Here is a 12,238-nt window from a genome sequence, read left to right as displayed (position 1 = left end):
TACAAGACTTATCAGTTCTGTTTCCCAAGGTGAGAAAGAGGCTTGGCTATAGCAAGCAACTTGTTCAAGGCAATGCTCCTAAATTTTCTAGGCCATAACACACTGAAAACATTTGCATGGCACGCTTGGGTGAATTAATGGTATTACTTGTCTAGGAGGCAATCTTTCCTGACACTTTTGCAATTCCTGGTCGTGCCTGGCAACTCTAGGGTTGAGGGACCCATTTCTTTCCACCCTGTAACCCATTTGTGGCAGCTGTGAGACACATCAGTTGAGAAACATTGGTTTGAAGCTACATAGCCCACCTGAGCTTTCTGCCCCACCACACCCACCTCCCTTGCTGATCCAACCTCAGCAGTGCAGGGAACCCCAACAACTCAACAGAGCACCTTAGTGGTAAGCACCACTCCTCCTTCCTCCCCTCTCCCTGGAAGTTAAATCATCAGGTTACAGGCAGTTGGCAAACCCGGGACTGAGATAACGACTCAGCTTTATGGAGCACATCCAAAATGTCCACATGGCATGGTGCACTACAACAAAGACACGGACTTTATTTAGGCACAGATACATTTCCCAGCAAGGAAGGAAGGGGTTTAAAATCACAACTTCCTGGGGCAACTGGTTCCTCTGTAATTCTGAGAGGAAGGTGGGAAGTGGGATGGGGGATTGGGTCACAGCACTAAGGCAAAAGAAGCTCACCAGTGAGGAGGAGCTAGGTAGGAAGAAGAGAGAGGAAGGGAGGCCTTGGAGGAAGAAGAAAGAGGAAAGGGAAGGGTCCCTGAGGAAGGTGGAGGAGGAAGAGGAGGTGGGAAGGAGGTCTTGAGGAAGGAGGAAGTAGCTTAGGAGGAAGCTGGCCTCAGACCATGTACAAGGTTAACCATGCCAGACATCCCTAGGCCTGGGTTGGTTCAGCTGGGCCTGCTCCAGAGGAAGAAGCTGCAGCGGGAGGAGGGGTCAGTGGGAGGACCCTGGGGCCTGGCACACATGTAGAAGTGGCGGCCCAGGTTGGGTCCTGGCTTCTTCACAGTTCGCATTACACACGGCTCCCTATGGCCCCCACACAGGGGCATGGGCAAGGGCCCCCCCAGCAGAGACTTCCAGAATGAGGTCCGTACCTCCTTTTCATCCTTGGCCTCTGAAGCCTTGGCCCGCCCCTCCACCACATTGGCCATCACGTCCTCTTCTGAGGTCTTTGGGGTCACGAGGGTGTCCAGGCTAGGAAGCTCCAAGTTAGGAGAAGCTTGGGGACGACTGGAGGATGGCTGGAAGTAGCTCATCAGGTTTTTTTGGCCTCTACTGGAACCAGCTTGACTTGGCCGAGACCTGGTCGAGCGCACACGGGCTTTGTTTTGGCGCATCTGTACCGGTGTTTGATTGCTGAGCTGCAGCGCTGACTGCCTGAACACAGGATCTTGTTCGAGACGAACTAGGAATCTAAGGATCTTGAGCTGGGTGCCTGCAAACTCAGGGAGGAAGCGGGTGCACAGAGGTGGGCACTGTTTTGCCGGCACAGAAGACACGCTTAAGACTGCACCCACGGGGCAGTGGTCAGAGCCCATCACCTCAGGCAGCAAGAAGGAGGCCTGAAAGGTGTCCATGACCAGGGTCCTGTCCCCCAGCACATAGTCAAGCCGAGAGCCATAGTTCAGAGGGCGGGCGCCACTGACTGTGGACCAGCAGGTGAAGGCCCCCTTCTGCTTTGGATGGAAGCATCGGTAGCTATCAATGAAGGGTCCCGTATGGGAACCAGCCTGGCACCCCAGGTTACTGAGCAAGTGGTCCATCCACTTGCGACCTGGATCCTCTTCAAAGCATTCCTGGGGAAAGGGGAGGGAGACAAAGAAAGAGGCAGAACTAGATGCCTAGAACTGGAAGGAACTTAGATTAACTGCTTCATTTTACAGACAAGAAAATGTGGTTGTTTCAAAGAAGAATGCTCAAGGTCATACAGTCCAGAACTGGCAGAGCTGGTATTCACTTTCCACCCTTACTGATTTAAAAGGCCATGCTTCTTTTCCCCCTCTGCATCAGGCTACCTCTACCTTGCACTGGGCCATAAATCCCAGATCTGAAAGCTTGCTGTTAGTTAATCAAAGCAATTCTCAGAACTGCTCACCAAGAGAATGGAAAACAGCAAGTTAAAAGTGGTTACCTCCAGGAAGTAGGGCTGAGGTTAGGAGTTAAGAAGCCTGTTGCCTTTTCATGTAAACCCTCTGGTACTATTTGGCTTATCTTGTTGTGTGTGTCAAAGCCTTCACTGACCACCCGCCCCCCCCACCTTCCTGAGCTGAGGGGCTCCAGGGTTTCAGGTCTGAATACTTCCTTTGGCTCTGATCCCTAATTCATCATCCATCCAATCCACTCACCCACTCATCCAGTGCAACAAATGTTCAAAGAACACTGATTATGTGCCGGGCATGATACCAGAGACAAAGTGGGACCATGATCTTGTCTTGGGGACCAACAAGGCTTCCTTTCAGGAAGTGATCTGGAGCTGAGAAGTGAAGGCTGAGCAAGAGTAACCCAGGCAGAGGGTGTTACAAATTCAGAGAACAACTTCTGTGATGGGCCTGTGGAGGGAGGGGACAGTATACCCAAAAGACTTGAGGGGCAACCAGACTGACTATCAAGAGATGATGGTCACTTAGACTAGGGTGGTGCCCGAGGGGACAAAATGAAATTAAGAGATGATTTGGAGCTAGAATCAACAGTACTCACTGACCAATTGAATGGGAAAGGGGGATAAAGAAGAATAACACTAACACAATTCCCTGGCTTCTGCTTGGAGCAACCAAGAGGACGATGGTACTATTTAGGGAGATGAGACTAGAAGAGCCGGTCTTGTGGGAAGTAGACGTATTCTGTTATTTTGGAAAGATTGTGTTTCTCATGTGATCTGGTACTATTAGTTCTCTTTCCTTGGGAAAAAAAGAATGTAGGAAGTGCACTCGAGATATCTAAGATATTTCTAAACTAAGAAGAGAAGGCATAAAAGTATATGACACTATCACAGGAAGCAGCAAAAACAGACTAAGTGAACACCGATAAGGAACAAGGTAGGGAGGATTGAAGGCTTGCAGTTTGTAGTGTACACTCCCTTCCCCACCCCCACCACCACCACCACCACCACCACCAGTCTCTCATTATCTCATTTCTGCTCATTTTCCAAGCTGGGAGACACATTTATGTTCCTGTGGCTCTTCTGCAAACTCATCAAGGAATCTTCCTACAGCCTCTTCTTTGAGCCAAGCCTACTGCTGAGTTGGACTGTGCCAGCATAAGTTACTTATCCCTCCCCTTAGGAGGCAAGCTATGATGAGAACTGACTTGGAGATTCTAGGGCAGTGGTCCTCAAGCCTGAATATACAAAAAAATCAGCCTGGGAGCTTTCAAAACATACTGCTACCCTGACTCCACACCCAATAGATTCTGATTTAATTGGTCTAGGGTTGCACCAATGTATTGACATTTTTGTAAAAGCTCCTTGTACTAATGTACTTTCAGGGGTTGAGAACCATTGGCATAGAGGGACTCAGAGATGAGAGGTTCACACAAGAGAAGACAGAGGGAGGGGATGCCTACCAATTCAGAGGACAGTGAGAAAAGCCAAAATGAGAATAACTTTTGCAATGGGCAGAGAGGAGACGACCTGGCTGGAGTGGATGGAGTGTGTAGTGGTGCGGAGGATGGAAACGGAGACTGGGTGCAGACAAGAAAGAGTTTTGAATGCCAGGCCTGTGTGTTTTCTCTGCAGCACAAAGGTAAAAGGGAGGTGTTGAAAGTTCACGAGCAGGAAACATAGTCTATTAGGGAAATGATCAAGGCAATGTGGAGTTCCAGGCCCTTGAAATCTGACTGAAACTCTCCAGCCCCGTCTCCTGCTACTCACCTTCCTTCCCTGTCACCCCCTAACAGGAATGGGACTTGTAATTCCCAATGCACACCAGCCAAATTCTCACCTTGCAGCCTTTGCTCATCATGCTAGAATTCTTTGCTTCCCACCCCAAAGCTCTGTTCTACTCATCTTTTAAGATTCAGCCATTTTACGATATCTCCCCCGACATCCTGGCTGGCCTGAATCCTATTTCCGGGCTCTCCTAACCTCCTGGGCTGCTGTCTCTGCCTCAGCCCTGAAGACACCATTCTATAATTGACTGGTCATGTGTCCATACCCCACCACCATGCTGAGAGCTCTGAGGGGCCGAGCCAGAACTGACTACTAACTGAGTCCACAGCACAATCCTCAGTGCTTTGAGAATAGAATTTCAAACTAAGCTCTGCTTTTCCATGAAGGAAGCTTGCCCCTGGGCCAAAAAAACAGCACTGATTGGCTGGCTAAACAGAACCATAGTCAGGAGTGAGGTCAAAGGCCTAGAGGCAGCCTTACCAGGTTGACTGCATCCCAGTGGTCAATGCGGCGGTGAGCTGTATTCAGGTCCCCCAGAATGATAACATGGCTGAAAAACATAAAATGAATGTCCAGAAAGGGAAGCAGTAGTCCTGGCCCATCTACTTTCTCCTGGGCCCAAGATCTCAGATAGGCCACCTGCCACATAGAGGTCAAGGTGAGATCCAACGGCAAGTCATAATAGCCTGCCTCTCCAATTTCAGTATAACCTTGATGCCTTTTACAACTGGCCAACCCAATTCTGATCTCCAAAGGTAAACCTGTTCCCTGTTTGACATGATTGTCTCACTTATCTCTACCTAATGGCATCTTTCTGGTCCTTCAAAGATGAGATCAGGTACGACTCCCTCTAGGAAGCATCCCTCGATTACGCCAACCTACCCTCACTTTCCTGTCCCTCCCTGGGATAAGACTTTTCATTTGTTCCCAAGTACGTTACCTTCCTCATCTCATCTCATTTCATCCTTGAAACTGTACTCTGAGGTAGGGATTCATACACTTATTTTACAAAAGAGAAAACAGAGGCAACACTAGCCTTCGGCCTCACAGTGAGTAAAAGGAGGAGCTGGGATAGGTGCTCAGAGGTATCTGAGTACAAAGCCCATATGTGTGTCACTTTACCTGCTCCCCACAGCTCTTAGACAGCAGGGCCTATTCTGGTGGGCCTGCTGGTGTCTACAACTAGGCTGTCAATGAACTCAAAAGACAAAGATCCCATATCCCTCTCAATGGACCTCGACACGGGGCTGGGCACCCAGGACAAGCTCAAGGAAGCCTTGCTGCCCAGGTTTGCAGTACCTGCCAGCTGCCAGGAGGGCTTCTGCTCGGATCTGCAGCAAGCGATAGAAGCGCATCTTAAAGGCGAGCCGCTCAGGCTTCCCAGGGTCCGCATGGGGGCAGTACACGTTGATTAGGGTCAAGGTCTTCTCCTTCCCTTCCAATGTGCTGGGGAGAAGAGAACCGGCCCCCCAAAAAGGGGTCACTTTCAAGCCACCCTTCCCCTCCCCACACCATGTGGCTTCCACTTAATGATTGTCTGTGGGATGGAAGTGAAGGAAAGGGATAGAGAGACATGAACAAGCTGGCATACACAGGACTCGAGGACTGACTACATCTAGGATGACACTCAGGTAAACCAGGCGATGGTCCTGCCATTCACAAAGACAGGACACAGAAAGAGAGCAACCTGGGGCAGTAAAGTTGGCTAACTTGCTTCTGAGGCACCTGTGGTAAAAAAGAGAGCTAGTCCTCCCGGCCAGGATCCCTCTTCCCCCGCCCCTCCCATAGAAATAGAGAACTCAAGACTCAGGAGAGAATATGATTTGTCCAGGGTCACACAGCAGGTTGCCTTGCCAGGACTGAAGTCCAGGAAAGGCAAGCTTGGGAAGTTTTCCATGGTGAATGCATGTTTATAAGGCAAGCCTTAGAATCACCACATTCACAGAGTTGAACCAGCAATGCTCGGTGACAGGCGGATGTGGGCTATTACCAGATCTTGTGTTGTGTGAGGAGGGCCCGGCCCTCACTATCCAGAGCTCGAAGCTCCTCTTGAGTGAAGTCATCCATGTTTCCATAGCAACCCACGTCCCCATTCTGAGTGGCAAGTAGGCCACTCAGGCCTTCTTCAGCAGCCACTGGGGTAGCACTGTCCTTACAGAAGGTGGCTACACCTGGAGACAGAGAGGGTACTCTGAGCAGGCCTGGCAGCCAACAGCCTGTTGCACAGCCTACTGCCCCTGCACAGGTCACCCGACTCATCTTCATCAAGTGTGGCTCTCTTGATGACTCCCCCAACTCAAGGGCCATGGATGCCTGAGGCAACTCCTCTACTCAAACCCTGGAGTTTCAGTTCCTTCATCTAAAAAAGCTGCAGATTAATAACAGCTAATAGTATAAGTGCTTTACATGGTAGGTGCTCAGAAAGTGTTAGCTATTATTATTATCACGTGGGTTAATTAGTTTAGTCCTTGTAATAGCCCTAAGAAGTACACATTATCCCCATTTTCCAGCTGAGGAACTTGAGGCATAAAGAGGTTAAGTAGCTTGCCAGAGGGTACGCAGCTAGGAAGTGAGCTAGGATCCAAACTCAGGCAGTCTGGCTCGAGAGCTCATACAACTAACCATCACACTACTGTGTTTCTGAGATCCAATATTATACATAAAAATTATCCTTCATATAACCTGATATGGCTTTAGCTCTGTGGATGAAAAGCCTACATTTCTTGTTACCTTCTCATTAAATATTGAAAACCCTTTCCCACCTGTCTCCATCACTTTAAAGTCCCCAGAAAGCCCCATTTACCAGAATAGCCACTACGGTTGCGGCTGAAGCTGAAATAGGAGTTATAGCCCTCAATGATAGCCAGGGGCTCTGTCAGCACATCCCCTGGGGGAAAAAAAAAGATGTAAGATTACATCAGAGATAAAACTAGGACCCAGGACACAGAAAGGCTTGGAATTACAGCTATAGGCTAATTTCTTGCACACATCAGAGCCAGGGTAGAAGGGAATGTCAAGTACCTATGATAAGAAGAGAAGCTAAAAAGGTGGGGACTAGAGAGGGAATTGTTATCAGAATTACGAGAAAAGGGAAGACTACTGAATGGGAGGTGAAGAATTAGGTGGGAGGAGGCTAGGTGACTAGGTGACTGGAGGAAGTTGGGGGTGGGAAATGGACATATGGGAGAGAGAACTGGGAATCTGAGCTGGGAGTAGGAGGTAGGAGAGGGAATTCAAGGATTTGAACTGAGGATGGAGGGAAAGTAGGTAATGGGTCTTAGAGGGAGGTGGGTGGGAGAGGGAAGTAATCAGGGCATTGAGCTGTGGGGGAGAGGGAATTAGAGGGTCTAAGTTTGGGGTGGGACATGAGGTAGAAATGATGAGAAGCTCTCAGCTGGGGAGGAGAGATGGCGGTAGAGATAAGGGGAACTGGGGATCTGAGATAGAAGTTTAAAAAGGAGGAAATTAGGGAGTCTAAACTGGGGGCAAAGATGGTGTGAGAATTAAAGGATATGAACTGGGGACAGAAAAGGGGAATTGGGGGTGTCTGACTTGGGAGTGGGAGATGGAAAGTGTGTGGCGGGAGGAAATTTGGGAGACTGAGCTGTGTCAGGAGAATGAGTAGGAATTAGAGGATCTGAAAGAAGATGGAGATTGCAAGGGGGAGGGAATTATGGTTCTGCTGAGGCCAGGAGATGATGTCGGAATTAGGAGATCTAGCTGGAATGCGAAATATAGAGGGGGGGATCGGGATTCCAGACAGGCTCTAAGGGGAGGACTCTAAGGATAGAGAAATGGGAAAGTGAAATGATATGGAGCACAGAGCAAAAGTTAGCGGAAAAGGTAAAGTGTGGTAGGGGTCCTGAATTCTTGAGCACTCACTGGTTACTTTGGTCTCCTGAAGACAGACGATGTCAGCATCCAGCTTGTCCAAAATGCGCCCCATGGCCATGGCGGTACAATTGCTGGGCTCCTCGTATCCCACCCCTTGCACGGGGCTGCGAATCCCATTGATGTTCCAGCTCACCACGCGCAACATGCTGACAGCTAACTGCAATGCCTTTAAGCCCACGCCCCACGTAGGCGCGAGCAAAAACCGAAAACTCCTATGGCCGCCAGGCCTGGCCTTCCGCGCGCGCATTTGCGCAGGCGTTCTTGTGCGTGCCGCAAAAGGGTCGGACACACATGGGGCGGGGATTCAAGCCCTTCAGTTTTCATTGGCTGGAGAAGCGGAAGCTGACGGGGGCGGTGTGGTAGCCTAGGGGCAATGAATAGTGAGAGGAAGGCCAGTGGTTGGGCTCCTTCCCCTACCACCCCACACTGGCTTACGTGCCTGAGTCTGACTGCGTTTCTACTCTGCTGAAAAGTCCCCTTGGTGCTTTCGATTACTTACAAACGAGCTTTTATCACTTTTTAAGTGGCGGAACCGCGCAGCGACCGAAGCCCCGCCCCCAGTGTTCAGACTGCACCCCTGAGTACGAAGAGGGCTGCGGCACCCAGCGACTACGGCGTGGCTGGCGTAACCCCGCTGGTAAATGTGGGCGGGGGAATGCGCGAAGGGAACTTTGCGGCCGGAGGAGGGAGCAATAAGAAACGCACTCCAGGGCCTCCCTGGTGGCGCAAGTGGTTGAGAGTCCGCCTGCCGATGCAGGGGATACGGGTTCGTGCCCCAGTCTGGGAGGATCCCATATGCCGCGGAGCGGCTGGGCCCGTGAGCCATGGCCGCTGAGCCTGCGCGTCCGGAGCCTGCGCGTCCGGAGCCTGTGCTCCGCAACGGGGGAGGCCACAACAGTGAGAGGCCCGCATACCGCAAAAAAAAAAAAAAAAAAAAAAAAAAAGAAACGCACTCCATTTTGGAAATTAAGATCTTGCTGGTCGTCGGTCATCGTTTGCAAATACTTTCTCCCAGTCCTTAGGTCGTCTTTTCGCTTTGTTTATGGTTTCCTTTGTTGTGCAAAAGCTTTTAAGTTTGATTAGGTCCCATTTGTTTATTTGCTTTATTGTTTTTGCCTTGGGAGACTGATCTAAGACGATATTACCAGGAGTTATGTCTGAGAATGTTTTGCCTATGTTCTTTTTCTAAGAGTTTTTTTTTTATGGTGTCGCGTCTTATATTTAAGTCTTTAAACCATTTTGAATTTATTTTCATGTACGGTGTGAGTCTTCTAACTTCACTGATTTACATAAGGCTGTCCAGCTTTCCCAGCACCACTTGCTGTAGAGACTGTCTTTTCTCCGTTGTATGTTCTTGCCTCCTTTGTCCAAGATTAATTGAAAGTAGGTGTGTGGGTTTATATCCAGGCTTTCTATTCTGTTCCATTGATCTATATGCTTTTGTGCCAAAAGAATCTTAATTAAAAATGTTTAAAATGGTAAATGTTTATGTTATGTATATTTTACCATGATTTAAAAAATAATAATAAAAGGAATGAGGAACCATCACCTCTACCTAGTTCCAAAACATCACCCCAAAGGGAAATACATACCCATTACGCATTAAGCAGTTAGTACCTATGCCCTCCACCACCAGCACCTTTATGGCCTCAATTTGCTTTCTGTTCCTGTGGGTTTACCTATTTTTGATATTTCATATAAATGAAATCTTTGCAAAATGTACTAAATACCACTTAATCATACACTTTAAAATTGTTAATTTTATGTTCAAATTTACCTCAATTTTTTAATGCATATACACACTACAATATATAAAATAGAGAAACAACAAGGACCTACTATACAGCACAGGGAACTCTACTCAATACTCTGTAATAACCTGTATGGGAAAAGAATCTGAAAAAGAATAAACAGTATATGATGATTTTGCTGTACACCTGAAACTAACACAACACTGTAGATCAACTATACTCCAATATAAAATATTTTTTTAAAGGGGGGGAATAATGAAATGTTCTATGTGTAGTCATATGGAAAGATCCCAAAACATATTGGGGGGTGGCAGGCTGCAAAATAGTGAGTATTGAACCTTTTCAATAAACCACGGGGAAAATGAGGGGAAAAAAGAAGCACTCTAATGGAGTAAGATTTAGAAGAGGGCCTCTGGCTTTATTGGGCTGGGGGAGGGAGATGGGGAAGCTGTATCAAGCCCACCCTGTAGTCATTATTTGTCTTGGGCCTTATAGCATCCCTTAGGATGTGGCCTGACAGGTACTTTCTCTTTGCTCCATTTCTCAGATGATTAAAATCAAGGCCAAGAGAGTTTAAGTGGGCTACCCAAGTTCCAGAGCAGCACTGTCTTCCAATATAACCCATGGCTCTTCCATATGCATTATCTCATTTCATTATCAGGGCAACACTCTAAGGGGCATTGAGGCTAAGAGAAGTTCAGTGAATTCACCCCAGTATCACAGAAGCAGTAGAGCCAGGATTCAACCCCTGTCTTAATCAGCTTAAGGAATACTTTCCTGAGTAAGTTTTTTCTAACCTCCCCAGTTAGATAATTTCCTCTGGGCCCCCACACCACCCTATGGTCCATTCTGTCACAGCACTTACAATGCACAGCTACCACTGATTTCTATTTCTGTCACTAGACTGCCAACAGCTTGAGAGCAATGACCATATCTGATTCATCTTGTTAGCCCCATCCCCTAATATAGCGCACAACACATATTAGGAGTTAATAAATATTTGTTGAATGAATGAACAAATAAAGGGCAATAGCAAGAGCATCAACAGGTTAGTGACTTGTTTTTGGTAACATAGAAATAATAGACATGCCCAATGTCCAGGGAAAAGCATAACTTCGCATCCTTAGGTTCCTCACCCAGAATTGTGGCATAATTACTTTCCCCCCAGAATTCCCTAGCCTTAAAACCATCATTCTCAGTGTCTGCAAAAAAGACCCAAAGAGCTGCTTTTCCTCCTGGAGGACTTAAAGGTTACATTCCAGTTGTTGCCATCAGAAAATAGCCCTGCAATTAAAATTAAGATGTTGGTGCTTTAAGCTTTTCCATGTTTTGGTGGTTATTGGCTTAGGATTAAGTCCCAAGAGTGGAATAATTAGGACAAAGGAAATGAACATTTTTATTGCTCTTGCTTCATATTGCCAAATCACTTTCCAGTAGGGGATCGTGCTGATTTACACTGAAGACCAATCTGAACCAGCCCCAAGGAAATCCAGATCTTGCCTGTTTACATTGTTGGTTTTCATTTCCCCATTCTGCAGTAGCTTGTTAATATTAGTTCTGACCTTTGGGGCAAGGCGAACACATGGTTGGCCTGAAGAGAAAAGGCTCTGGGTGACTCAGGAACTTCTTTGGCAGCTGATATTTCAACAGCGGGCACACACCCCCTCTTACCAAGGGTACTTCCCCAGCCTTCCCAGGGAACCAACGAGTGCCTCCAGGCTCCCTGCTTGATGCCACTCTCTGGACCTGCTTTGGGGGTCTAAATGCAAGAGAGCCGTGTGTCGTGTGTTGGATAACTAGCGATGGAAGAAAAAACCTCTAGGAGAACAGGTAGGTGAAACAGAAGGAAAAATAGATAGGAGTTAACACAAACCCAAATCCATTCTTTAGGCTCTCTGGAAAGTTTTCTTGGAATAGGTGGTCACTCAAACTGTTCACTAAAGTGTATGGGAAGTTGGGGATAACATGATTTCTATATCTCATTATCTATCATCCATTCTGACCTGTCTTTGTGGAACTCTGGCCCAAAGAGCAGTTCCCTAGCACTTTAGAAGTCTCTCTAACGTGGTCTAGTCCAGTTTTGAATGAACTGGATGATAGAGATTGTATCTCTTACCTCCCAATTGGTGTATAAAGTAGGGCTGGTTTGCTGTGGCACTTTAAACAAGCCTTTTAGCTTCTCTGGGCTTCATTCAATAGCCTCCTCACCAAAATGGAAATTGAAGTCCCTCCTATTTCCCTCAGAGGACTGTCACAAGGTGAAGAGGAGTGGGATGACAGGAACTAAAGCTCTTCTGAAATATTTCAGGACTTCCGTGCTCTGTCTTAGTGATCCTACTTTTTCTGTAGCCTCCACAGGCAATACCACCCATAACCCTCCAGCTGCTTTTCTCCCTGAGTGACTATGGTCTGTGGAGGGCTACTCCTAGGACTAGGATAGAGCAAACCTTGGGCCCCAGGCATGGGGCTGAAAGTAGTGGGGGGATGGTGGGCCAGGGCAGTGGCCAAGAAGGAAGTGGATCCTAGGCTGCTGCCACAGAAGGCCTGATATTCACATATAGGCACCTGACCTGTAAGCATGCAATCTCCCCTCCTCACCCTAACACAAATGCATTCACACCCACACACTCCAAGAATTACCAATTTGTGATTTTGATACCCATCAGTACTGTCTTGATACTGCTTT

At 47.7% G+C, this 12,238-nt stretch overlaps 1 protein-coding gene across 3 annotated transcripts; it reads right to left on the bottom strand.

The window, feature by feature from the left end:
- Positions 1–422: 422 nt before the first annotated feature.
- On the bottom strand, positions 423–8,045 carry APEX2 (apurinic/apyrimidinic endodeoxyribonuclease 2). Of its 3 annotated transcripts, XM_060086983.1 has the most exons (6): positions 7,790–8,045; positions 6,711–6,794; positions 5,898–6,078; positions 5,207–5,353; positions 4,388–4,457; positions 424–1,817 (listed from the first exon to the last, which is right to left on the bottom strand). In XM_060086983.1, the coding sequence occupies exons 1-6, from the start codon at positions 7,944–7,946 to the stop codon at positions 909–911; spliced, it is 1,548 nt and encodes a 515-aa protein (XP_059942966.1). In that variant the 5' UTR covers positions 7,947–8,045; the 3' UTR covers positions 424–908. The 3 variants fall into 3 exon arrangements, with proteins under 3 accessions (XP_059942967.1, XP_059942968.1, XP_059942966.1); XM_060086984.1 differs by lacking the exons at positions 5,898–6,078; positions 6,711–6,794 and having other exon boundaries at positions 423–1,817; positions 7,790–7,878; XM_060086985.1 differs by lacking the exons at positions 5,898–6,078; positions 7,790–8,045 and having other exon boundaries at positions 423–1,817; positions 6,711–6,793.
- Positions 8,046–12,238: the final 4,193 nt, after the last annotated feature.

This window comes from Mesoplodon densirostris, chromosome X (genome assembly GCF_025265405.1).
Source record: "Mesoplodon densirostris isolate mMesDen1 chromosome X, mMesDen1 primary haplotype, whole genome shotgun sequence".
Taxonomy (NCBI): domain Eukaryota; kingdom Metazoa; phylum Chordata; class Mammalia; order Artiodactyla; family Ziphiidae; genus Mesoplodon; species Mesoplodon densirostris.
This window is presented reverse-complemented; position numbering and strand designations above follow the sequence as displayed.

Excerpts from the sequence above, each read along its gene's own strand:
- APEX2 (XM_060086983.1), bottom strand. The coding sequence starts at position 7,946 with ATGTTGCGCGTGGTGAGCTGGAACATCAATGGGATTCGCAGCCCCGTG. Across the intron at positions 6,795-7,789 it reads TCAGGAGACCAAAGTAACCA|GGGATGTGCTGACAGAGCCC; the intron begins GTGAGTGCTCAA and ends TTTTTCCCCCAG. Across the intron at positions 6,079-6,710 it reads CAACCGTAGTGGCTATTCTG|GTGTAGCCACCTTCTGTAAG; the intron begins GTAAATGGGGCT and ends CTCTGTCTCCAG.